The 26,727-nt window shown below is 34.4% G+C and overlaps 1 protein-coding gene across 1 annotated transcript in view; it reads left to right on the top strand.

The window, feature by feature from the left end:
- Positions 1-18,927, top strand: part of LOC110024456 (probable ubiquitin-conjugating enzyme E2 18) — a 36,432-nt gene extending 17,505 nt beyond the window's left edge. Inside the window, exons 5-6 of the mRNA XM_020724424.1 lie at positions 18,330-18,418; positions 18,606-18,927. Coding sequence (XP_020580083.1) covers positions 18,330-18,418; positions 18,606-18,701 — 185 coding nt within the window. The 3' untranslated portion in view covers positions 18,702-18,927. The remainder of the gene's footprint in view (positions 1-18,329; positions 18,419-18,605) is intronic.
- The last annotated feature ends 7,800 nt before the right edge of the window (positions 18,928-26,727 follow it).

Here is a 26,727-nt window from a genome sequence, read left to right as displayed (position 1 = left end):
AAAAAAGAAACAAAGTCAAAGCCGAGCTCGACAAAACCAAAACCAACATCAACAATTTTTAAATTCAGATCTTTTTACATATATATATAAAAATGCAGCTCTAGCCATTTCAAGCCGAAACCAAGGTTCCAAACCGAACCAAAACCGAGCCACAACACCTTCTAAATTAAATAGATTTTTCTCATAGCATATATTTCAAACCAAGGAGTGCCACGGGAAGCCAAACCCGAGCCCCAACACATGCATAAAACAGTAAGATGCAATCTCTAATTCAAGCAAATAACCAAGTTCAGCTCTTAGGACATGCCCACATTTCATTTTAAGTGCACCTGAAATGAATATCTCAACAATATGTTAAAGTAAAATGAACTAGCATGTTGTATCCACCCAATAGATCTAAGCTCAAAGGCTCGGCAGAGAGGAAAATCGAGAGGAAACAGGGCACCGAAGAAGGGGGAAAAGAAGAGTACCTCAAGAATGCTAAAGCAAAGCCCTGCACCACCAGAGTTCACCCCGGAGAAGTGCCCTCACAGAAATTCCCTCTCCAAGCTCCTCTCACAGCCAAAATTTCCACTCTTCTCAAAAAAAACTTTCTCAACAACCTCAAAAATTTCAAAAGGAACTGTGTATATAGGCAGAGAATAGAGAGAAGAGAAAGAAGCCCCCCCTCACCCGTCCACGACACTCGAATCAGGCCAAAGAAGAAAAGGATACGCTCCCTGCTCACAGAAGGCGAAGCCAACGAAGTCTCTCGGACCGAGAACCTTTGCCAACTCTATTTTTGTTGATACAACACCTCCTACCCCCTTGCCCTCCTACTTCATGGTGACAAGCTGAAGATCCCCCACCTCAGAGTCAAACCAAGGCCACTTAAAGAGAATTGGTGCACTTTTTTTTCTCCTTTTGTTTTTTCCTTTACTTGTAACTCTTTGGAAACTTTTGAGGATTGGGCTCCCTCCCTTTGTTTGGGACCCCCTCTTTTAGTAACTTTTGTAACACTTTTTATATTTAACATGTAGTGAAAATAGCTTTAATATAGATTAATATATATATAAATATATATAAATATATAAATATATATATTAAATTATATTCGATTCATTTGCGCGCGGCGGCGTAACAAAATGAGTGTCCTCCCTAGGCAAAATCGACGTTCTGGACGCGCCGGTGCAGTCCGTTTTGTCATCCGGGGTCGCTCGGACGGCGTCGTCGACAATCGGGTCAAAAACGCGTCGAAATTCAAATTTCACAAAATTTCGACCCGCGCTCGATCGTCTCAAAAGGTTTACTCGAGCCCTCGACAAATAACAGTGCAAGCGATGCGAATCGTGGCGATCGGACCGGGCGACTCTCCGAGTTGCGAAGTTTATGCGGGCGTGAGTGCGAATTGTGCAAAAGGCCACCCTAAGACTCGAAAGGTCCTATAAGAATCCCTTTTGGGTTCCTCATGTTGGTTTCATCCTCCTAAGTGTTAGAAGTTGATACCACACACGCGAAACCACAAAAGAGTACCGAAGCGGGTTGAATTTCTAGAATGAGGCGGGTCTCATTTCTAAGGTTCTAAGATAGTCGGATGGAGATCCCTAAGGCTAGATCCTAAACCCTAAGCGGAAGACTAAACCTCACTAAAAATGAGGTCAACAGATATGCATAATAAATTGCTTTTCTGGTTTTTTTTTTTTTTTTTTTTTTTTTTTACCATATCTATATCTTTAATGAGAGGTTCAGCTGTTGGTAAAAACGAAATCTTATCTTCTTTTCTTTTCATATTCATTTTACGTTTTTTTTAATTGATCTTCCATTGCATTTAAATTATAGTTGCCGGCCTCTTATCCAGAATGCTTTAGGTAGCAAGTAGGGGCAACAAAATCTTGTTGTTTATGCAATTAATTGCAAAAAACTAATTTTTTCCGGGTAACATTTTTTTTTTATAAATTTGCTGTGATTTGAATGTTCCATTTTTTGTTTGCATTGACCAGTATTTTTTTAGGGGGTATCGTAAATGCATACATTTATGGCAAAATATTTCCTGCATACAATTTTTTGAACTCTTCAGTTACTGCGACATTGTAATTTAGCTGACATAATTTTTTCATTACGCTGTTTCCATTACTCAAGTGTATGTTTGCCTGTGCTGTCTTCGTTGCTTAGCATATCATTCACTACCATTGATTGCCTCTTCTATTAGTAAAAATGTATGTGCTCAAAGTGCATGCTGAAACTTTGCACAAATAAATTGCAACAAAATTATTAATCAAAACTAGCGAAACTTCAAAATTGTAGAACCTGCAAATATGGTCCATATGTCTAATTTCCTTGGATGTTATAAGTAAATGAATGTTCGAATTCTTCTGGATTATTATGGTTCTAATTTAAGTTATTCTTTGTTCCAACAAAATGTTTGTGGGGAATTTCAATAAGTTTTAGCATTATAATGAACAATATGTCTTAAGGATTTTAAATTTGTAGCTCAAAGCATAATGGTTAGGAATATTTTGGTATTTATTTAATATTGGATTGAGTTGGAGCTGTTATAAAAATAATAATATTTCAAAAAATGTTAATTTGCAAATTAATTTTTAACTTATTGATTCAGGGTATCTTTTGACCTTCTTTTGTATTGGTGCTATTTCTGAAGTTGCTGAGTGAGCACATGAATGCCCTTTGAAGCATTGAACTGTTCTTGCATTATTCAGCTGAAATATTTGAAGTCAAAATTGCTTTTTTTTTATCATCACTTATTGATTTCATTAATTGTTTTTGAATAATTTTGTTTGTAATTTATGTTTTACCTAATTAAAAAATAACTGTAATGAAGATTCATACCAATGCTCAAAAAGTGAAAAATTTAAGTGGTTGAAGTACCTTTGAGTCGACGCCAATTTTTTTTAAGTAAATCTATTGGGAATTTTATGAATATAATAGAGCATTCAAGAATTAATATGGAATGTACTAAAACTAATTTGGGTGTTGAGTGTTGATGATAATAAAGAATTAGCGTGTAATAAAATGTAGTTTCTGAGTTACAGTTTCGGTGACTGTAGACTTAAGTAATCTTTTTTCAGTTCATGTATAACTTTAATTGGCTTGGAAAAATGTAGTAAGTTTATTATATAATTTGATACTTAAGATTACTCCATGATATAGATTTCATCATTTTATTTTATTTGCTTTGAAACTTGCATTCAAAATTTAAAAACAGTAAAACAAAGGAAAGCACCGAATTCAAATCTGTTTAGAGTATATTTTAATAATAAGCATTGTTCCATTCTTATTATGCAAGCATTGAGAGAATTAGTATTAAGATACAATTAGTTTTTTTTAATTTAATGTGGGAAACTCTTTCATTATAATTTGTAGTTTGAACTATTAGTTAATAGTAAATGTTATCAAACGTGGGCACCAAGGCGTAAATGTGTTGGATCGGACTTATAAAAGCTCAAAATCAAAGAAGTAGAGAAGGATTAATGCTGATGCACGTTTATGAAATTTTGTTGTATTAAATTTTTTGCGATGAACTGTTGCATATATTTAAATTTTACTAAATGAAGCTTTAATGTGCTATGTTTGTTTCAGAGAAGGATGAAAAAATCAAATAAGTCTTTAAGAAGAACCTATATTATTGTATGGATGAGGCAGGTATGTGAAAATAAAACTGTTATTATATTGGACCGCGGGATAGAACAATGAGCAATTGCTTTTCTTCATGTTTGCTGAATGATTGAATGATTGAGATGTGTTTATATTCAAAGGCTAAGATTATTTGTGGATGAAGTTTGAAACTACATTTTATAATAATTAATATATATTTTAAAAGGAAGGATTAGTTGAAGCTTTAGTAATTTGCTGTTAGTACCCAGAGGATGGATTGATCACTCGAGAAAAGTAAACCCCTCCCTTTTGAGCCCACTCAATGTGCAGATGAGAGAAGAGGCTCGGTAGTAGTTTTATGTAGATAAATTATGTTTTTTTTAATTATATTTTCATTGATGTTTAGATCAAAGTTTATGTAGATATAGGATTGAGACTTCCTATAGTTGCATGTACCAGAGTTAACTACCCCTATAGCTTGCGAGAGAGTACTCCTGATCAAGGAAGGTGCTTGGGCTCAATTTTAGGGTCAAATTTAACATTTGGAAGTGAATTTAATTTTGCGTTGAATGGTTTTGTTGTTGGAGATTAAATTGATCAAGATCCAATGAGTATATCATCACAGGCATGCTAATTGACCTAGTCTACCATCTTCACGGGCTTTATGCATTATGTTCGTGGAGCCTAATTGACAATCATGAGTTGTTTCTTCACAGGTATCCTGAGTAAATGAGGGTGGAAAAATTATGTGCCAAAGATGTGCTTTTGAAATTGACATTGACTCATTCGCTGGTAGAGGTTTGGCCATTCGGGTTGCACCAATAATTTAAAGCACAAAGCCTGGTCTCTTTTTTACAGGCGTATCGGACATGACCAAATAGTGCTTAGAGGCGTGGCATGTCATGAGTTTGGGTTTGGCTGGAAGAGGCATGTTTAAGGTAGGTTGGATTTTTGTTTGCATGCTTTTATTTGGTGGATTTTATTTTGATTGTTTTGGTTGTTAGCATGGAGATGGCCCAAGTTTAGGTTGTGCTTATTGCTCTATTAGATTGGAGTTAGCATTCATTGGAAGGTGTAATATTTGGTTTAATATTTTTGTTGGTTTTGTATTGAGTTGATTTAATTGGGTTGGGATCTACATATATTGGAGGGGCCATTATAGATCATATAAATTTTTTATTTGTATTTGATTTTTTGGATAACTTGATTTGAAATATAGGGCTTATTGATCTATTTGCAAGTTATCCAAAAGGTTGAGGCTTACAATCTTAACTTTCAGCATGCTTGCATGCGGGTTATATCACTCAAATGTTAGAATCGATCCAACAAAATGTCTTACGATTTTGCTTTGTATGAGAACGACCCAATTAATTTAGGTTTTTCCATACAACACAGTTTATATGCATTTGAGGTAAATGTTAACTGGGAACCTTCAATCGACTAAGAGATGCCAAGATTTAAATCAACCGTGTTGATATTGAAGGTAATTGGGTCAAGATTTTTGGATATTCTAGTAATATAGGCCATCAAAATGTTCTTTTGATGATTTTGCTGACATATGAAGGGCATTCTAAACATTTAGATTAGTCAGGGTTCTATTGGAACCCTTGACTCGTTTTTGAAATTATTTCAAAGTTCAAAGTCAAGTTAATTGGAAAAACTTTTAACATGTGTTTTTGAAACTCTCTAGGCAAGTGGAAAACTAAGATAAGAATCAAACAATATTTTTTTTTGATTTTTTCTTTTTGTCAAGGCGTAGTTTTGCTAAGACAAATCTCATAGGGGAGCACAACATGACGTTATTGAGAAGGCTGTTGGACACACTTTGACATGTCATAATGCGTTGCGTCCAATGTGTGCTATCAAGGGTCTAGAGAGAGATTAATCAAGCTTGCAAATGGGCATCTCCGTTCTTTTCATGTTAAGAATGGTACGAGGTACGAGGTGTGTCTAAAAATGCTATTATGGAGCTTGATGTAACTTTTATTGTTGGAAAGTCTATGAAATGCACCAAAAAAAATGCCATGGTGAGGTGTGGTACAGTACGAGAAAAATATTTGTCCAACTTGAAGGCAATCATCTTCCTTAATATTTTATTGATTATCCTTATAAAAAAAGGCTATGTATGATTTGATAGGTGTCATAGTGGAATACAATGTGACTTGCATTATACGAAAAGTTATGAGATGCACCTCGATATTTGCCGTAGCTTGAGGTACAAAGACGAGTTTAGCCGATTTTACGTACATACATCTCTTATTATTATTATTATTTTTTTGGGCTACATCTATGGCCTAGCTTAAGGAGAGTGTGGAATTCCTTCCATGTAGGAAATTTGTATGAGGAAGGAGAGTTGTTCTCCTAACACAATGTCTTCTCCATCACACTCTTCTGATGTTTTTGAGTCTGTTGAGGGTCAAGTTTTATCATGACTTTGTTTTATGGGTCATCTCAATTTTTATTATGTTGCAAAGTTGTATGCCCATCTCTTTATTTGTAAAAGTCAGAGTTTTTTTACTGTGAAATTTGCCAATTGGCGAAGCATACTCATCATGAATATCCTTAATCTCAGTATAAACCCTCACATCTTTTCTCTATCATCCATCATGATATTTGGGGTCTATCATAGTTGAAAACCATCAATGGAGCCAAATGGTTTATCTACTTCATTGATGATCACATTAGAATCAATTGGATATTCTTTATGAAAGAGAAATCTGAAACTGCAAAAATTTTCGTCCTTCCATGACATGATTTACATTTAGTTCTAATGCAAAATTCATATTCTCACCACTGATAATACAAATGAATACTTCGACTCGATCATTGGATTCTACATTGCAGAAAATAGTATCATCCATGTGAGTTTTTGTGTTGAGACTCAACAACAAAATGAAATAGCTGAAAAGAAGAATAAACATCTCCTTGAGATATCTAGGTTTATAATTTTCTCATGTACCAAAAATCTCCTCGGGAGATGCATTGCTCACAACCTCCCACATTAATAGAATGCTAAGCATAAATTTTGGATTTAAAGCCTTCCCAATATTTTGACAGAAACAAACCGTCATGTTAGAGCCTTCTCATCAAATTTTTCTATAAAAATATTTGATTGCATTACTTTTGTTTACATTCATCAATCAAACCACAGAAAGCTTGACTTAAAATTCATCAAATGTATCTTCTTTTATTATATTTCTAATAAAAAGGGGTATAAATGTTATTATCTCATTACTAAGAAACACTTACTCCATGTATTCTATATTCTTTGAAAAGCAATCATACCATTCCAAATCTAAAATTCATGGGAAGAGTTTGGGTGCTTATAGATTTTGGGACACTACTCTGGATACCCACACTAAACTAGATTCATGACAACCTATTCTACTTCCCTCTAACCATCCTATCTCTTAAAGTTCCATCATTTGAGGCTATCCAATTTGAGATTGACAACAAGGAAATGTACAAGGAACTTTGTGTGTACACTAGGAGAAATAAATTCACTGAGCAGGATAAAGATAATATGCAACTACTGGATTGTTCACAATCAAATGTGAATCCACACATCTTTGAAGTTTTAAAGGGTGGAATGTATTAGAGAAACCATGAAAAGTTGCGTAAATTATCCTATCTTATTGGAAGTTATCCTTACCTTCTAAAATTTTTATATCTATTCTTGATATTGTGGAGATACCCAAATCTATTGATGAAGCGATTCAAATTACCGAATGGAAAAAAGACAATTAAAGAGGTGATTCAAGCACTTGATCTAAGTGACACTTGAATCTTTACAAAGCTTCATCTAGATAAAACTCCCGTTGAGTGCAAATGAGTGTTCATTTCCAATTACAAAGCAGATGGGAGCTTTGAGATGTTCAATGCTAGGTTTGTGGCAAAAGATTTCACTCAATCTTATGGGATAAATTCTTAAGAGATCTTTGCACATTCCTTTTCTTGGCAGTGAACAAATAGTGGGAACTACATCAACTTGATATGAAGAAACATTGAGGAAGAAGTGCATACGTAGATCTCACTAGGGTTGAAAAATGACAATTTTGGACTCCAATAATCCTCACAGGCTTAGTTTGAAAAGTTTGCCAAGGCTATGAAATATAATGGGTACATCCATTGCCAAGCTAATTTTACACTGTTCATAAAACACACAGAGAGGTAGGGAAGCTATACTGATTTTCTTTGTTGATGATATGATCCTCATAGGTGATGGTGAAATGGAGATTGGGAAGATTAAGAGGTTCTTGCCATTTAATTTGAAATAAGGATCCTGGAGGTATGAGACATTTTTTGGGTATGGAAGTGCTTAGGTCTAAGAAAGGAGTTGTGATGTCCCAAAGATAGTATATCCTAGACCTACTAAAAGAGGCAATAATGCTAGGGTGTAATCTTACTGAGACTTCTATGAGCTTTAACAAATGTTAAATTAAAAGTTACCGGTGGAAAATTGTAGAAACTAGAAATTTGTAAGAAAGCTTATTTACCAATCACATTAGACTTGATTTTGCTTATTCTATCAGCATTGTGAGTCGGCATATGAATATTTTAAATGAAGAATATTTGGAGATGATTTACAGAATATGGAGGTTTCTTAATAAGACTCCTAACAGAGGGTTATTGCTTAAGAAATCAGACAATAGGGAGGTAGAAGTGTACACTAATGCCAGTTTGGTAGGAGAACTCATAGACAGAAGATCCACATATGGGTACTGCTCTTATATTTGGGGAAATCTTGGCACATAGAGGAGCAAGAAGCAAACAATGATCTCTAGAAGTAGTGCAGAATCTAAGTACTGGCACTTGCTTTCAGAATTTATGAAGGAAATGTGGATTCAAAAGTTAGTAAATGAGTTAAGATGCTCCATGATTAAATCCATAAAGATGCTCTGTGACAACCAAAATGCTGTTAGTATTGCAAAGAATCCAGTGCATCATGCCAGGGCTAAACACATTGAGATTGATAGTCATTTTATCTCTGAATTGATCAATCGTGACATTATATACTTAGTCTACATTCCAACACATCTACAAGTTGTTGATGTCATCACTAAATCCCTAACTCCATGCAGTTTCATTGATTTGAATATCAAGCTGGGTCTTTACAACATTTATGACTTAGCTTGAGGGGGAGTGTGGAATTCCTTCCCTCTAGAAAATCTGCATTATGAAGGAATTTAATTCTTTTTCTCCAAAGATACTCCAATAATGGCATTTGCTGTATTTGTATTTTCTGTTCTATCTTCTTCCTTATTTGGAGGGATTCCTATTTTATTCATGTTAGTTATTATTATTATTATATATATATATATATATATCAATAAAATTAAAGGAGGAGAAAACACAAAAAAACAAAGTTAAATTTACTTGATTCCATAAAGTTGTAATGTAATGTTTGTTTGAGAGAAGGTGAATAAAATTATGTCGTTTCTACAATTTTCATGTCAAGAAAGCTATATACATCCCTTTGCAAATGCCATGTTGAAGCATGATGTATGTTTCACCTTAGAAAATACTATGAAACACACCCTATTAGATTGCATAATACGGTGCATAACGACTTCATCAAGGTTCAAACAAGCGATGTTGACCCAGTTTGCGTATAAATATCATCTTCCCTTTGTTTTTCTAGGTAATTTCTCATGCCAAGACGGTTGCGTGGCATGCCTCAAAAGTTGTCATAATAGAGCATGACACGACTTGTGCTGTAGGAAAGGGCTTGAGACACCCATGTCTCTGACAAGTGCCTTTGGGTGTGACATGACTTACACTATTAAGGTTCAAGTGAGAGATACTGATATAGTTTGCAAATATATATCATCAGCTGATCTAGTTTGCAAATTATATCTGTTCAACTTGGAAATTCTCTACTCCTTAGCAACTGCTTACGGTAAGCCTCTCAGGGTTGATAGTCCTACGTTTACTGATACTAGACCCTCTGTGGCTTGTGTGTTAGTTGAGAGAGATATCACTCAACCAGCTCCGGATGATATATGGATTGAAACCACTCACAACGAGTATTGACAAAAGGTTAAAATCGAACCACACCCTCCTTATTGCTCTCATTATAGTATGTTTGGCCACAACTCTACTATTTGCTATCCTTTACATCCTCATCTAAGGCTGAATATCGCCAAAGAACAACCACATATTATCCTTATTGAGAAGATGCAATCCGATCCTCTTCCCAACACCACAGTTCCTGAAGAAGAACAACATACTGCAACTACAGATCCACTTGTGCTTATACCACCAACTGTTATTGAAGAAGACTCGCTTACATGCTAAGACACACGAGAGTGCTCCTTTGATCTAATAACAGATCAACCGAGACAACATGTAGTTGCTTCTAATGTTCAACAATCTGCACATCTCCAACACACTTTAGACTAAGATCAGGTGAGTCAATCTTCGGACGAGGAATGACAGGTCTATTCCAGGAGGAAGAAGAAGAATGGAGGCCGACTCCAGCTCGGGAACATATTGGATGATACATTGGTTACTACTGACAATGACAATCATCTTACCAATCTATTAGCTTGCTCATTCCCTAGAACTAGAAGCAGAGGCAAAACCAAATTGGGTTGCTCTCTAACCACCTGATACTATGTATTTCAACATTTTTAGGCCTTTTCTTTAGTCTCTAACGTACTTTTCTATATTTCCTAGTTTTGAAACCAGTTGTGGTTATGGTGTGGGCAGTGTCTCACATTGTATCTGTATCTTTATTTCTAGTTAATATATTAGCCTTTTTGGGCTTAAGACACACACACACACACACACACACACACACACACACACACACACACACACATAGAAGAGGTCAAGAAGGCTATAAGATATGCCCTTGTGTATGCCATACTAAAGAATGTGCTATTTACTTCTTAGGAATGGTTACGATACATACCCTAATAGATACCAAGGCATGGGTGCATGGAGGTCTAAGAAAAATAGGGTGTGAGGATGTTATACCTACTGTCTTGGAGTTAGTCAACATCTTCTATTTTTGGTGAAGGAGGATCGGGTTGATGGCTCAAGTAGGAGATTGGTGGTGTCGATGAATTAGCTGGAGGTTTGTAAGAATGGAGTAGTAGTACAAAAGAGGAAGAGGTATCAGGTGCAGGGAAACTGAAGGAGAAACTATGTTAGTTCATGTGTGGCATGCTGGCAACAGTGTGTAACAATGCATGAAATGTGTAGGCCCATCAACAGGGCGAGTTGCTGGTGGAGACGAGAATGTGACTTGGGCTAGGGTTTTGAAAGTGCTTGGTGAGGGGACAACATTCAAGAGCAAGAGTTTGGACTGGTACTGATGAGTTAGTGAGGGCACTTAGAATAGAGGTACTTGCTAGAATTAGAGTAGAGGTGAATGCAGGAACACGAGCAAGAGTTTGGACTAGTACTGATGAGTTAGTGAGGGCACTTAGAATAGAGATATGCTAGAACTAGAGTAGAGGTGAATGCAGGAACACGAGCAAGAGTGGAAAGATTTCCCCATTGAATTTCGTTAGGGTTTTGTTCGCATGGGAAAGGGGATGGTGGATGCTGCAATTATACAAATATTTTAGTTTGTGGATTCAATGGGAAGCGATCGGGGAGTGGTGACTCTTTGCTAGATGAAGTGGAGTGGCATTGAAATTTTTTATTTGAAGGGTAAAAGGGAAGATGGGAGAACTAGATGTCATTTATTTACACTTCATTATGCCATCTTGTTTAAGGTTTTTACGACAATAAGTGAGCTGGACTTATTGGCATTGTCATAATTTTTATGTCATAGAAGAAATCTATTGAGCCAAAAATATTTAGCTTTACTTACGTTAAATTATCTTGCAAGTTGAACCGTGCTTAGTCAAAGTGACTTGCACATGAATCAATGGAGGTCATTTGAGCTGGCATGAAAATATCAACCAGTGATACTTAGATGTGCTCAATAATAAAAACTTGCAACGAGATATTAAATATTGAACTGAAATTCAGGGACGCCAAGGCATTCTTTTAAGTTTTCATTTGTTTTTTCACTTGTATTGGCTAATCAAATAAATATCAGGTTACTAATTTTTCTGCATGAATTTGTCATGATACCTAAAAAACCTTTCGAAGGACCAGGCCTCAGCTTGAATTCAGTAATTAAATTTCATATTTGCTTTTTATTCTTGGGTGTGCAGATTAGATTGGGTTGTGTAAGGATTATGAAAGATTTTCAATTCGTAGCATTTAATAATAGTTTCAGGTCAAAGGTGCAATTGTGGAAATGCTGCTAGGATTGTTAGCCTCCATGTTCTCAGCTTAGCACTTGGTTGAGACTCGAGAATTGTCATCTGTAGCTTTACCATCCAGTGTTTTTGTAGGGTTTGCTGACTACCTCATGGACTAATTTTTTGGTTATTGCTTAAAACCTGCTTATAATGATTGAGTCCTCAACTTTGATTGATAAAATAAATTAGTGGCATTTACATTCATACCATGCCATACCATTTTTATGTATTTGCATATTTAAGATCTAAACTTTCATATTTATGTTCGGAACATTCAATTAATATCAGAATCACTTTTTAAAAGTCAAATATATCTCTTCATGCATAGGTTTATGACTCCTGATGCGTCATCAACAAAATTTTATTATCTAGCATGAATATCGATGCATTTCTTGAGTAATAATATTCCGAATTCAAATTTAAGATCATTTGTGGCCTTGAGTTTAGCAAGTTTATAATCAAGCTGGCCGTCTCGACAAGGCAACCCTGATGATACTAAAATAGGATCAATTCAAGTCCAATCAAAAGCCTAGATCATGACATTAAAATGCTTTTGACGATTTTGGATCGTTAATTGAATGGTTAAATGAACTCTAAATTTAACATATTTATATTCAAATAGAGCATCTCGACGAGAGCAATCCAATAAGCTTGAGCTAACTTAATTTCGAGGTCATTAAGGCTCTTCAAATCATTAAAAAAACCTATTTGATGAAGGGGAATTAATGTGGGTCGTTCGATTAGGTGGTTGAGTAAGTTATTTGCCAAAAAGACTAAAATGCACATTCCCCAAAGGCTATAAATAATCCCACGCGTCACTTGAGTATGGGAGGAGAGAGAAGGAATTCTAAAGTTTGTTTTGGACTGAATACCCGATAATAACTTCCGGCCTCCGTATCCGTCGACCATTGCGTGTTGGTCATTGTTGACCACCGCGGATCGCCCCTGTTCACTGCGGTGGTGACCTTGACTTGTTAACTTTGTATCCCATGTACGGTCGTGCGTATAATGTTGTATTGAAGATCCAATGATTAGTTTTGACCTCTGTAGCCATCAACTACCACTGCTGATCTCCCTTGCTCGTTGTTGTGGGCAAGCTCTGCCTGCTAATGTTGTATCTCAAATATGGTTGTAATTTATCATGTTATAATGAAGATATGACGATAACTTTCGGCATTAATTGTTGTTGACCACTGTTGGCCACCGTCGACATTTACTACTTGTCGCTGCCAACCACCGACCACCAACCACTGTTTATGATTGTCGTAATTAGTATATTTCTTTATGTTGAATATCAGCAAATGCAGTTTCTCATGTAAAACTATAGCTCCGTTCTGAGAGGAGTTCAACCACCAATTACAGCCTATGTGGCCAACTGACAATATTTCGATCACCAACTACAATATGTGGCCAACTACTACTATTAGGGCTTCCATCTATGACTTTTGTGGCCAACTGACGTTATTACAACACTAAATATGGTCTATGCAATGAACTGATGATATTGTAATCACCAACTACAGTCTATATGACTAGCTACTACCATAGTCATTACGGTTTCTATGGTTAACTGACACCATTACAGTTAACAACTATGACCTATGTGGCTAATTGATAATATTGCAGTCATCAACTATGACCTATGTGAACAACTACTACTCATAGAGTTTCAAACTATGACATTTGTGGCCAATTGGCGTTATTGAAGTCACCAACTACAACATATGTGGTTAGCTGAAAAAATTACAGTCACTAACTATGATCTATGTAGTCTATTATTACCGTTACAACTTCCAACTATGATTTTTGTGGCCAACGGACATTATTGTAGTCACCAACTATGACCAATGTGGCCAACAGACTATATTGCAACTTCCTACCACGGACTTTATGGCCAACTATTGCATGTGTGACAACAAACTATGGCCTTTGTGGCTGATTACTACTGTTACAACGTTCAACTGCAGCATTTTTGGCCAACTGTCACCATTATAGCCATTGAATACAACTTTCATAATCAACAATATTTGTTGTAACCCAATTGTGGTTATTATAATTAAATTACTATTTTACGTTTGTAATATCAGCATTGCAATTTCATCTTCTCTAATTCATGCAAAGAACAGACATATGTACTTACAAACTCATAGTGGATTATTTTGATTAGGCTAGGGCACATAATTTTTTCCCTATTCCAATTTTTTTTTTTTCCGTAAAAAATCCCGGTGTCTCCTACTTTTCTATAATCTGTGTGCACGTTGGATCTTTGTGCAACGTTATGATGTTAAATTGTTGCTCTACCGCCACAAATTTTCCAGCACGCATCAAAGTATAATAAATGTAAATGTGAAAGCTTTGGTCTTAGATATGTTAATACATAAGAATTTGTGGTATGTATTTTAATTTTCCAATAAATTATTTATTGTTTTCTTCTTGGGTGAATAGTGCAGAGTAAATTGAGATAGTATTTATTTTATAAGATAAATGAAGATTGTAATTTGTTTTATATATTAATGCCACTTCACTTGGTTAGTGGTCCTCTTATTGAAAAAAAAAATAACCGTAAACATTGAATTATTTTCAAATTTCATGCGGGGAAAGGTGGTTCAGCACTCATTTTTTATTTTGGCATCAGATTAAGATAAAGGTGGTGGTGAACATTTGGTCGTTTCAAAATTTTCCTTTCAGTCATCCTTACACTAGTTTTATCCCTAGTTTGACACGTAACTTTTAAATGACTAGTGGCTATGTCGTTAAGAATCAATTAGCAAGAAATTTCTTCAAGCAACATGTAACAATTCCTTAAAAGCTGTAACTAGAAAAATTTGATTCAATGTTGCATCAATTTAGAGAAGGTTTCTTATAAAATTAGCGTGTGCTATAGTAGATTGAACATATTGTACCTACCCGTTTAACTTGTAAAACTTCTTGAACTCTATATGTACCATTCAATTTTGAATGCAACTTTCTAAATTTGCTTTACATTGTTCAAGGACTTTTTGCATTTAATACTCCTGTATTTTTGTTGTCAATAGTATTAAATAGTTATTTTAACTAAATTTTATACAGATGAAAAATAAAAATTATTTGTCAAACAATTGATTAAAAACAATAGAAAAGTAGAATTAATGATTTGCACCAACCATATTGATAGAAAGCTGCACCCTTTTTTAAGAGAAAAATTGTATTCTTTTAATTGAAAGAACAATATAAAAACATGTATGGGCCCATGGGAAAATACAGAAGGGAAAGTAAGAAAGAACGTAGCATATGTAAATGTAACAAAATCAACAGTCACAATATGTGGAATCGGAAAATCCTATGGATCATGAATATTAATTGAAACTTCCAATGAGGCTATATTAGCACGAGATCCTAAGAGGGTGTCTGCAATCAAACTTCCCATATAATGCCTCGGCAACCAAAGACCCGCCCAAAATTTTTGCAACCTGAAAGCAGCATGCATAAGCAATTCATTATGATGATTCCTCACCATAGAAGGAGAAATTTGATATGGACAAATATCTAGTCGAGCCATTTAGAAGTCCACCCGTTTGAAAGTCACATTATTGGATATTGCAGGAAGTTCCATGTCATTTTAAGCAATTTAAGGTTTCACATTTTAATCAATTTTTTTGCAGTCATTGTTATAATTGGAATTAATTTAAGAATCATAATCACATCAATAGAGAAAGGTTTATCTTTCTCATTGTGCACAAAATTTGTTATAATCAATTCTACCCAGCTATAATAATAGGAATCACCCCAATTATAAGTTTATGATTTTAAAGGAAGGGAGATTTAACAGTTTCTTAATTTTTGAAACCTTTTTCTTTCAAAATTTATATTTGTGATGTTATTTGTTTAAAAACTCGTTGTTCGAGGTAAAATAATAAAAATCAAATTCCCTGAAGCAAGAAATTTATTCTACTTCTAACCAATCATGCCTTTTTGTTTGATATTGAAGCAACCCCTTTTTCCTCCCAAACATGGATGCAATTTACCCTGTTTTTTCTTATCTATTTGAATTACAAATGCACTTCTAAAATGATTAGAATTTACAATAATTTTATTAGAGGGGTTTGAGTATTAGTTATCTTGTTATTTTTTTTTATTTTTTTAAAATGATATTTGTTTTCCATATAAATGCTCTATATGTAATTTGCTAGAATATTATATGTTATATAAAATTTAATGCAGGAGTTGAACATTTCGGTTTTATTTTATATTATTTTTTGAAATTTCCATTTTGTCACCATATATCAAATTCATCACACATCTTCTATTATTTTTCTATTGATGCACTAACATAGCTTTTGCTATTTTTTTAAGCGTCGTTTTACTAAAAGTTTTGTGTGAGATTTAGTAACTTAGTATTATTATCATTCTTGCGTGCAACTGTTTGAGAGAAATACTCATGGCAAAGGCAGACTAACGTGTGGTATAATTGAGTTGATTTGGCACATATGCCATTTACGTGTGGCCTATTTTTGTTGACATGTGTATTATTTTTACCCCTTTTTTACTTTTTTTTACTTTTTTATTTGGTTATAGAAAAAATTTTATGCTTAAATTTGATGTATTTAATGCAAAAATTGAATTCCTTATTGATATATTATTTCATGCTTAGAAAAACTTAAATGTGGTCTGAATTCTAAGGCTTCAAATTATACTAATTAATCAATGGGACATAGTGTTTTAAATATGCTTATGTTATGATTTTCTTATTTTTATGTTAGTGTACTACTATGTTGCAATAAACTAATTTTACAATCTATTTGAAATATAAATATCTTTTAAAAAACCATGAAAGCTCGACACCGTTTTTTGTCAAATGACCTTTTTAATTTGGGAGTTTCTTGGGTCTTTAATATTATTCTAAAAATTATTCTGATTCTTATTTTTAAGATTAAAGGGGATGCACCAAAGTGTACAAGTTATAGAGGAATTAAGTTGATGTTTCATACTTTAAAATGATCTACGTATGATTTTTATTGATGTAGAAAAAGCTTAAAAGAAGGTTCCAAGATATATCCTTTGGAGAGTTTTAAAGTTGATATGACTTATATTCAAGTCATTAAAGATATGTATACTAGAGTTGTTACTTGTGTTCGAACAGAAAGAGTATTGACCAAATATTTTCCTATTTCAGTTGGATTAAATTAGGGTTCAGTTTTAAGCCCATATCTTTTTGCTTTAGTTATGGATGCTCTAACCGGGCATTTACAGAAGGATGTACCTTTTTGTATGCTTTTTGCTGATGATATCCTTCTTTTGGATAAGATTAAATAAAGAGTTCAGGAAAAGCTTGAATTATGGAGATCTACATTGGACTCTAAAGGCATTTGTTTGAGTAGATCTAAAACTGATTATATGGAATATAATTTTAGTGGTAGTAGCTCTAGTGGCAGAGTTATAACTATGGGTGATCTTATTAAAAGGTGTGAACTTCTTAGATATCTTGGGTCTTTTGTTCAAAGTGACAGTGATATAGATGGGGATGCTATTAGTAGAATTTAAGTTGGTTGGTTGAAGTGGAGGAATGCATCGGACCTATTTTGTGATAGAAAAGTACTGGTTAGACTGAAAGGAAAATTTTATAAGATGGTGGCAATACTTACAAGGCTCTATGGCACTGAAGCCGCAGAATGTTTGCTTTAGAAGAGAAACATAAAACAAAGTTAAGTGTTGTTGAGATGAGAATGCTTTAGATGGATGAGTGGCTTAACACTAAAAGATAAAATACGAAATGAATATATCCATGATAGTGTTGGTGTAGCTCCAGTGGGGGACAAGGTTAGAGAGAGTCGTCTTTGATGGTTTCATCACAGAACTTCAATCATCTGATGATCCGATTAGGATAGTAGATGTTTTAGATTCAACTTATGTTAAGAAAAGACAAAAGTAGTCTTAAAAGTTGGACTCATTGTATAAAAAATGATCTTAATCTATTAGAATTAAATGAAAATTGGCACTCAATAGGACACAATGGAGAAAAAAGATTCATGTAGCAGACCCCACTTAGTGGCATAAAATCTTGTTGTCGTTCTTGTGTGTTTTTTTTTACTTATGCAGTTCGGTTATCAGTATCAAAATATCATTGTTTTTTCTTTTAACAATGTTACTGTAAAATGAATGAGAAAACTAGTTATTTCGGCCTGCATATTAAGAGCTTTTGACTTTTTATGAGCCAAACAGATAAATAGAAGTTGAAAGCTAGCATTATAAGTATCTCAGCATCCATATTACTAATCCATGCCGTATGTTGAACCGAAAAGATAAAAGACATATCCATGTGGTACGTTGAACTGAAAAAATAAAAAACATCATTAACAAGCTAAGTATGAAAACATTTACATACTGTGATATTTTGTTTGAAGATTGACCTTCATCAGTGTCCATGAAGCTGGTCAAACCAGTGAACTTTTTTGTGTTTCAATTAGCTGTTTAATATTTCTGCTGCTTATCTTGCAGATATTTTGTATGATTCATGGTCCCCAGCAATGACTGTAAGCTCCATCTGCATCAGCATTCTATCCATGTTATCAAGTTCTACCGTTAAGGTATATGAACCTTTCACTAGCTACTTTTTGCACTGATTATTCATCTTCAGTTTATTGGACACTACTTTTTATTTATTTATTGACTTTAGTGACAACTAAGCTAGAAATTTGTGATTAGAATATGTTTTACAAATGGATCTCCTAATTGGAGAGAAGACACTATTTCAAAAGTTTTTGTTTTGTTCAGCAACGCCCGGAAGACAACGATCGCTATGTCAAGAACTGCAAGAATGGCAGATCTCCGAAGGAGACAAGATGGTGGTTTCATGACGACAAAGTGTAATAATCCCTTTGGCTTTTCCCATTACTAGTGTGAATGAGGCATCTCCTCCCCTTCTTTAAGGTTTGTAGCATACTCCATTTATTCTTTTGGGTCAAGCGTTTGTGTGCTACTGCATCATTGCCAGCCTCTTTTATTTGTAAAGAAAGCAATAACTGTATTGATCAGAACTATATTATAGTTATCTATAAATCCAGTTATCAGAAATTCTGGGAACTTTGTTTTTTCATCAACCATTACAATTGCCACTGTGATGCATTTTCATTTGTTCTTTAATCCATTGTTTTATCAGGCAAATTTTTTTTTTTGAACATTATAGGTATCTTGCTTCTGAGAATAAAATATATTTTTCTTCAAAATATGCAGTTGCAAGATTTTTTGTGCTTGTACTACTGAAGTTTTGGCTTGATATATGTACATTTTAACATAGGCTGCAGGGCTGGTTCTTATGCCTTCTTATTATTTGTATTATGATAAGTGGAGGATTTGAAGGTAATGAAAGAGTTTACCTCAAATTTAGGCGGATTAAACTTTCATACTACGCTGTAATGTGTGTCGTCAAGGAAAGAATTTATGGGCATCTACCAGATTGCTTTATTTGTGTTATGTATGCATGTAAGTATAGTGATATACCCTCTTTGTTCATATCTCCCTAATAATATGTTTTTTAGCACCAATGCTCATATAATGTTACACAAAAATTGTATCTGTAGATACATGGGTAACAATCACCCTCAAACTCAATGTTCAGGTTTTCAACCCATAAAAGCTTCTTGTATGAAGTAGTCTGGCAGAATGAAAAAAAGAAAAAGCTTCATTTTGATAAAAAAAATTAGTTTAGTTGGTCAGAAGGCGTGTAGTTGAGGTTGCTGACGATATGGAGGCTCAGATGACTCGAATGGAAGCTTGATTTACTAGTAGGTAGAATGAAAAAAAGGAAAAAGCTTCATAACAATTAAAATAAAATGATGAGAAATTTTTATGTGTTGCGACCGACGAGTGCCGCACTTCAATTTTCTCATATAAATTCATTATATTGTGATTGTAATATCCATGGAAGAAACAAGCATTTCCTCTAGTCCAAACTCATCGCAATAGCCACACTCATTTGATGTGATTATAAACCACTAAGATTCAAGTTAGGGTGATTGTAGTTAATTGTTCAATTTATCTACTAATGTTTCTATTGATTGAAGTGATTGTTTGTACGCTAGATTACATAGATGATTGTCTAGTAGTTCTGACATTTGTCTTCTCTAGCTTGTCATGCTAAATGCGCAAAACAAAACGACAAAATTATTACGAAAATTTACTCACTTTTGGCTATAGATATTATTATTTCATGCATATGCACCTAACCACGATCTGTTAGGATAAGTGGCTTAGGACCCACTTATGTAAGATATACTTGCTTGCTTATGTGTGTGTGGTTGCCCATTAATCTCTATGTTGTGGATGTAATTAACGTTATTTGCATTAGAGCTAAATGTATGGCATTTGGGATCATGATGAGTGAGGATGAACTGTCTAGCCTTGTGAAACCTCATGTTGCTTGGAGGACAAAGAAGGCAAATCAAAGATAAAGTTTTTCTTCTTAATTTTAGGCCAAGATGTATAAGAGTAGAGCTCAATTACCCCTTTTTTACTCTTCGTTCTGGGTGCATAGCAATACCTAACTTTACCGGCCTACTTTGTTTATATAGATATTTGACTTTCCTCCGTGCTCTTATTGTAACTTGATGATAAATAGCTATAAAACTTTAAGAAAATATCAAATGTATGTTGTAGGTATACAAATGAGAGTAGCATACATATAATTTAGCACCATCATGAATATGTGAATAGTGGGAGCTACAATGCATTTAAATATAAAGGCTCATGTTTAGCATCAAAGATTAGGAAATATGAGTAATGAGGATTTAAAGGTCTCTTATTCTATAGACAAATTTCTATCTGTTAGCATCTTAATGTAATATATCACATTTATAGTTCTTTTAATAACTTTATATGATGAGAAAAATTATATAAAAATAAAATAAATATTTATAATTTGATGATATTGGAGAGTATGTTAGTATAAAGCTATAGTATATAGTTTATAATTATTGTCTTATTAATGAGATTCGTATGAAGAAAACAATCTTAGAAACTCCCTGCTTGAATGAAGTTAATAATAATAATAATAATAATAATAATTCATTGAATGAAAGGTATATAATCATAAGCCTACGTATAGGAAAATAAAAAAAATATTTTTCACTGGATATAAAAATTACAATAATATATTTCATCAATCAAGATATATCTGTAGCTCTTGATTTTAGGCTGTATGGTCTAGAAAACTGGTCCGGACCGGCAGCAATAGGTCCGGTTCCACTTGGCATAAAAAAACGCTTCCTACATAGAGCCACCCAGAATTGAGTCAACCCCTAAACCGGCTCCGGTTCTAAGGAACCGTTTGGTTTATGGGCATTTACATACTACCAAATTTTATGTATTTTAGCTCCTAAACTCTATTTTTTACATTTATAGCACCCATATCACTCATACGACATCAAGAAAATCATATTTTAAGGAAATTCAATTTGCATACATACCACTCAATTTTCTTTATTTACATATCTAACAGCTAAACTCTTTTTATTTTACATTTATACCACCAAAATTAACCATATCATATGAAGCATATCACTATTTTAATTTTTTAAAAAAAGTGAAATGCATGTTCTCATGCATAGATAAAATGATGCATTTTAAAATTGAATTTAGGTGTTTGTTATTTATATACATATGAATTGAGTGAGATGTAAATCTAATGTATTGTCATTTTTAAATATATTTAAGATTTATTAGGCCATCATGTTGAACCCCTGGTTTAACTTTGGCTCAACATTTGAACCTTGAACTTCTCCTTCTACTGGTCCAATATCTGATCCAGTTTTCACAACCTCAGAGCCGAGTGCTCAAAAACAAAAATTCAAGGGCATTTACATACATACCACACACGTATTTGCATATCTAACACCTAAAGATTCATATTTACATGATTTAAGATGTCTATACATATTTAAAAGCTTAAGCATTAGATATAAGCATTTATTAAAAATTTAAAAATTAGATATATAATCCTCTTTTAAGAGAATCTAGCGTTTTGGTCAACATTGACTGATTTTCTCCAATTGAGAGGCCATGGCCTCCTCTTCCGAGTCATCATCAGCCTTTTCTGAATCCGCCACCTACTCCACCCACAACGTCTTGATATTAATGCTCGCCATCATCGTATCAATCGACCCGAATTGACCGGTCTACCTCGGTCGGCACACGATTCGAAATCTTCCTGTGATGGTTTACTTGACCATATCTCCAACTGAGCTGCTCAGGCTCGGAATGCATTATTTGCCTGGCTAAGATCAAGCCGGTGGAAAGGCTGTGAAATTGGGCCGAAGATCGTGTTTCGCTCTAAATTGGGTTGAATCATTCGAGCCGAACTATGAACCAAATTAAAGAATTTAATTTATTTCGGTTCATCCTCTGCTTGGATTAGGAACGGGTTGGATTGAGATCGAAATAAATTCTTATATATTTACATGTTTAACACAAACTTTTAGTTATACGTGCATAACACATTGCCAGCTCAGTTGGTGGTGAGGGATTTTTTACTTAACCGGAGTGACATGGGTATGAATCCTTTCTTTTCACACTGGCCGGGGCGGGGCCAAGAGGGGTTTAAGCCGGACTGATCTTGCTCATAAGCCAAAAATGGAATTCGAGCCGGCTCGAAAATCCGATCGATGCACACCGGATCGGATCGAAATTTAGTGTGATTGATCCACGATTCGATTTCAATCCGATTTTGAACCGATACTAGATCGGCTCGAAATCAAACCGTTCATACGGATGGCCGTGGCTTCCAGATGCCATGCATTGACAAAGTGGCTTGTGAGTCAACTCGCCTGCCCGACATGCTGCCAATCAATGGAGTGATTGGGTGCTTGAAATGCTTGGAAGTATTGTACATAGCTTGGTTTTGTTCCTTCCTTTCTTTGAGTGGATCATTATTAACTATACTCCTAAATAGTTAATTATACTTTTAAGAAGCTAACTTCTAAAAGGTTATGAGACTCCAAAATCAGATGAAAAAGCTTAGTTAAAAATAAAACCAAAATAAAAAAATAAAATATGTACAATTTAATAGTAGTGGAGAGTATGATACTATAAAGTATATAATTATTATCTTATTAATGAAATTCATATGAAGAGAACATCTTTAGAAACTCCCTATTTGAATGTAGTTATTAAACAAATTAACAATAATTTGAAAGGGATTAATGCATAAAATCACATACATGTAGGACAATTAAGAGTATTTTTCACTAGATGCAAAAAAAACATACAATAACATAGTCCATCAATCAAGATTTATCTATAGCTCCAATTTTAGGCTTTGTAAACAAGCATGCATTAGAGCAAAGAAAGTATATCTATCACATTAATAACTTTTTGCAGGCCTTTGTTTTATGCAAAATACACAATAATAGTAAGTGAGAAATTTGACATTAAATTTATATTATGTATTGCATATTTATGTACAATAACCTAAATGCTTCAAAGATGATATTCAAGTTAGAGTAGGTGGAAGTAGTGAAAGAAGAGATAAATTCTCTCCATAAAATAACACTTAAATATTGACTAAATTATCTAAAGAGAAAAAACCTTATAAAATAAGCAGGTTTGTCAAAGAGAAGCTTGTTAGCAACAAAAGGTTTTAAAAGAGGTTAGTATTGGAAGCCTTAAACAAAAGGAAGGCATTAACTTCCTTAATTTTTTCTCCTAATTTTAAAACCACAACGATAAGATTTGTTATGAGTATTGCAACAATAAGATATTTGTACTTAAGAGTAGATTGATGTTAATAATACTTTTATCCTTGGCAACTTAATAAACTATGTCTATATGATTTAACTTGATGATTTTATTGTACAAGGATAAGAAAGCCTAATTTACATGTTGTCGGTCGTCAACAGGGGAAAAATATATTTAATTTAATATTATATATATTCAAGTTTTATTTTATTTCAATATATAGATATATATATATATATATATAATATTTTAATTTTTGAAAATACGAGAGCAAACCGATCTCATATATACAATAGTTTAAATAAACGAGTACAACACCGCAAGTGGCGTACCTATCCCAAGGAATAAACACATTACTTGATAGTAAGATTCGATTAAATAAGCCAAAAAATTTATGACATCCGTTTTAGTCTGCGAAACATTTATGTTGACCGACAAATTCTTCTATCTAATATAAAAAATTAGGCATGGTTTATATTTAACTGAGTTCCAAAGTTTCCTGTAAGGGTAAGCCCCTATAGTTAATTACATCTTAGACAAGCAAAATCACCTAAGAAAACTCTCAATTTAGATCAGAAGGTATGGTTTTCAAGAATTTCAAAGTTTAGGGTTTTTAAGGTCGGACGAAGGAGTATCAAATGGGAAAGATCAAATAAGAACCGTTATTTTCGGAATCTAAAGGGATAAAACTAGGGGATGTCACGGATCCTGAGGCAAGCCTCGGAGACTTCTCAAGCTATTCTATGATTTAGCTTCAATTTCATGTAAAAATTATTATATGTTTCATCTTATCAATTATCATTATTTAGGGCTTACACTTGCATGACACGGTCATACAAATAGCTTGGAAGATATAAGGGTTTATGTCGTAACGAATGACAACCTCAAAGCCTAAAGCAAATTAAGGCTTATATTGCACAACATGGTTGTGCAAACACCTAAAGGTAAACTGAGGACTTACGTCATGCTAGAAGAACTACGTTAAAGTCCTATGAATTGTTATTTACTTCTAAGGAAATGTTTGTTGTTGTAGATATGTTTGCTCTCTCAGAGTTGTTCTCCTGTACATTCTTGTCATGCTGCCCACAAAGTTAGCTCCAAACTCCTCATCGAAGTGATAGCTCCATATAAGAACTTATAATTTTGCAGTTTAAGTGACAAATTTTGTTGTTATTGTTGTTCAACTGTCTTTTGGGAGATTTTAATTTAATTAGAGCGACACCGATTAAGATCCTACGGTTCCCTCATTCCGACACCACTTTTTTCTCTTGAATTTACTTAGTCTAAACGAGCTGTTAAGCTCATTTAAACTGAAGAACTCTCATTAGCAACCGTAGGTTACCTCATCCGAGAAATAATCTTAAACCCAAAAGAAGGGTATTATGTTTGTTCATTGTTTTGAAAGTGTATATTTAATTTTGAAAATGTGTTTTAATGCATTTCAGTTTTGATTTAGTTTTGCATATAAAGTAAATAAATGTAGGTAAAACATGTTGTAAGGAAAATAAGTGAAATTGTTATGCAAAAAATATAAATGCCTCTGGAGTTTATATTTTCTCTCTAATGGCTTGCTTCTCCAAGCAGTTAAGAATGAACTCCAACAACAAAAAGCAATGCACTTCCTTTAAAGAAACCTCCCCTCGAATGCCTCCTCTCTAGAACAGCCAAATGATATCTCCCCTCTTTGAGCACCTAGCCTCAAGGCCAAAAATGACTTTACCCCATGAAATGGGTGATTTATCTCAAGTGTTATGAATGCATAGCCTTGGAAACATGGATGGCCACCATAAGGAGCATTCCAGGCCACCAAATATCTAAAATGGCCCTCAAAATCAGTTGTGCGGGCCAGCCAACTCAAATAAGAGCAGATAAAGGCTTGACGCGGGTGCATCTGGGTTGTGAAGCAGGCACGTCCACGACATGTGCACCTAACATCGGGTATGGGCTTCTTGTGCCCTCTGTTTGCCAGTGTGGACCCACTGTGAGTCAGGTGAGGGTGCACTGGACCTAAGGTAGGCACCAGTGCGCTAAATCTTAGGCGTGGGTGAGCGGAGGAGAGTGTGGGCATGCTTCAAAGCCACTGCATTATTTCTGATGCTCTTTGTTTGCTAGCGCAGACCCAACACAAGTGTGTGGGACCTAAGGCAAGTTCAGGCACACCGAAATTTGGGCGCAGGTGAGCCGTAACTTGGCGCGAGTGTTCCAAAACTTGGGTGTGGGTGCGCTGGGGCAAAACATCCATATTGATGTTTGATGTGATTTGGGGTACTCAACTAGATGTTTGTGAGCTATGGGGCACTTCGAAAAAGTGGAATATCATCTCATAAGCTCGATGTCCAAAAAATCATGCCAACAATAGAATGCAAAAAGAGATCTTATGAAGTATGGAGAAAGTTATTGTATCCTAGGTATGACAGTTATAAGCAGTTATTGAGAGGTGTTTTGTTACACCGTCTTTGGGATGTGTCTTTGCACCATATTTGAGATGTATTATTATAACATCTTCGGGGTGTGTTATAACATTGTATACGGTGTGCTTGTTCACCGTTTGTATGATGTGTTGCTAAGTAGAATGCTTTGTTACTCTAATTTTGTTTTTTTGTCCTCTTTCATGAAAGTGCTATGACTCCATTTATAAAGCCTAGAAGATGCCTCATGATAAATAAGGAAACAATTCATGCCACTCTATCAAACGACCTAGAGAGATCTCATTGACCGAGCGGCGTTCTACAGACAATTGAGTGTTTTAATATTATCATAATTGTTTGATCTCGAGCTCTTTGTACTTTTTTCATCGCGATGCTCGATTTGACTATAAGTCTGTCAGATCTAGAATCTATTTGACATTCCAATTGGGCACCAAAATCTTCCAAAAAAGGTTTAACGACCCCATCTAGGCTTGATTTGACTCAGATTAGGTCAATGTTGGTGTCGTTGGGTCCGTCTCATCGAGTTAATCAGTTTGACAATAAATTTGTTGCAATCAGTTTTTTGGATGATTCTTAATTATTTTTTTATATTTTTTTCTAAAAAATTACATCAAGATTTATGTCACGGATCAAAATCTTAATCGGATTATGAAAATTTATTGATGACTCATCACTATAATGAACTCACTACAAATCCACCATTTAAATTCTTAGGATGCAGCACGAATCTTAACAAA

The sequence above is a fragment of the Phalaenopsis equestris genome, unplaced genomic scaffold, assembly GCF_001263595.1.
Source record: "Phalaenopsis equestris unplaced genomic scaffold, ASM126359v1 Scaffold000256, whole genome shotgun sequence".
Taxonomy (NCBI): Eukaryota; Viridiplantae; Streptophyta; class Magnoliopsida; order Asparagales; family Orchidaceae; genus Phalaenopsis; species Phalaenopsis equestris.
Note: the sequence above shows the minus strand (reverse complement) of the source record. Positions and strands in the feature narration are given on the sequence as shown.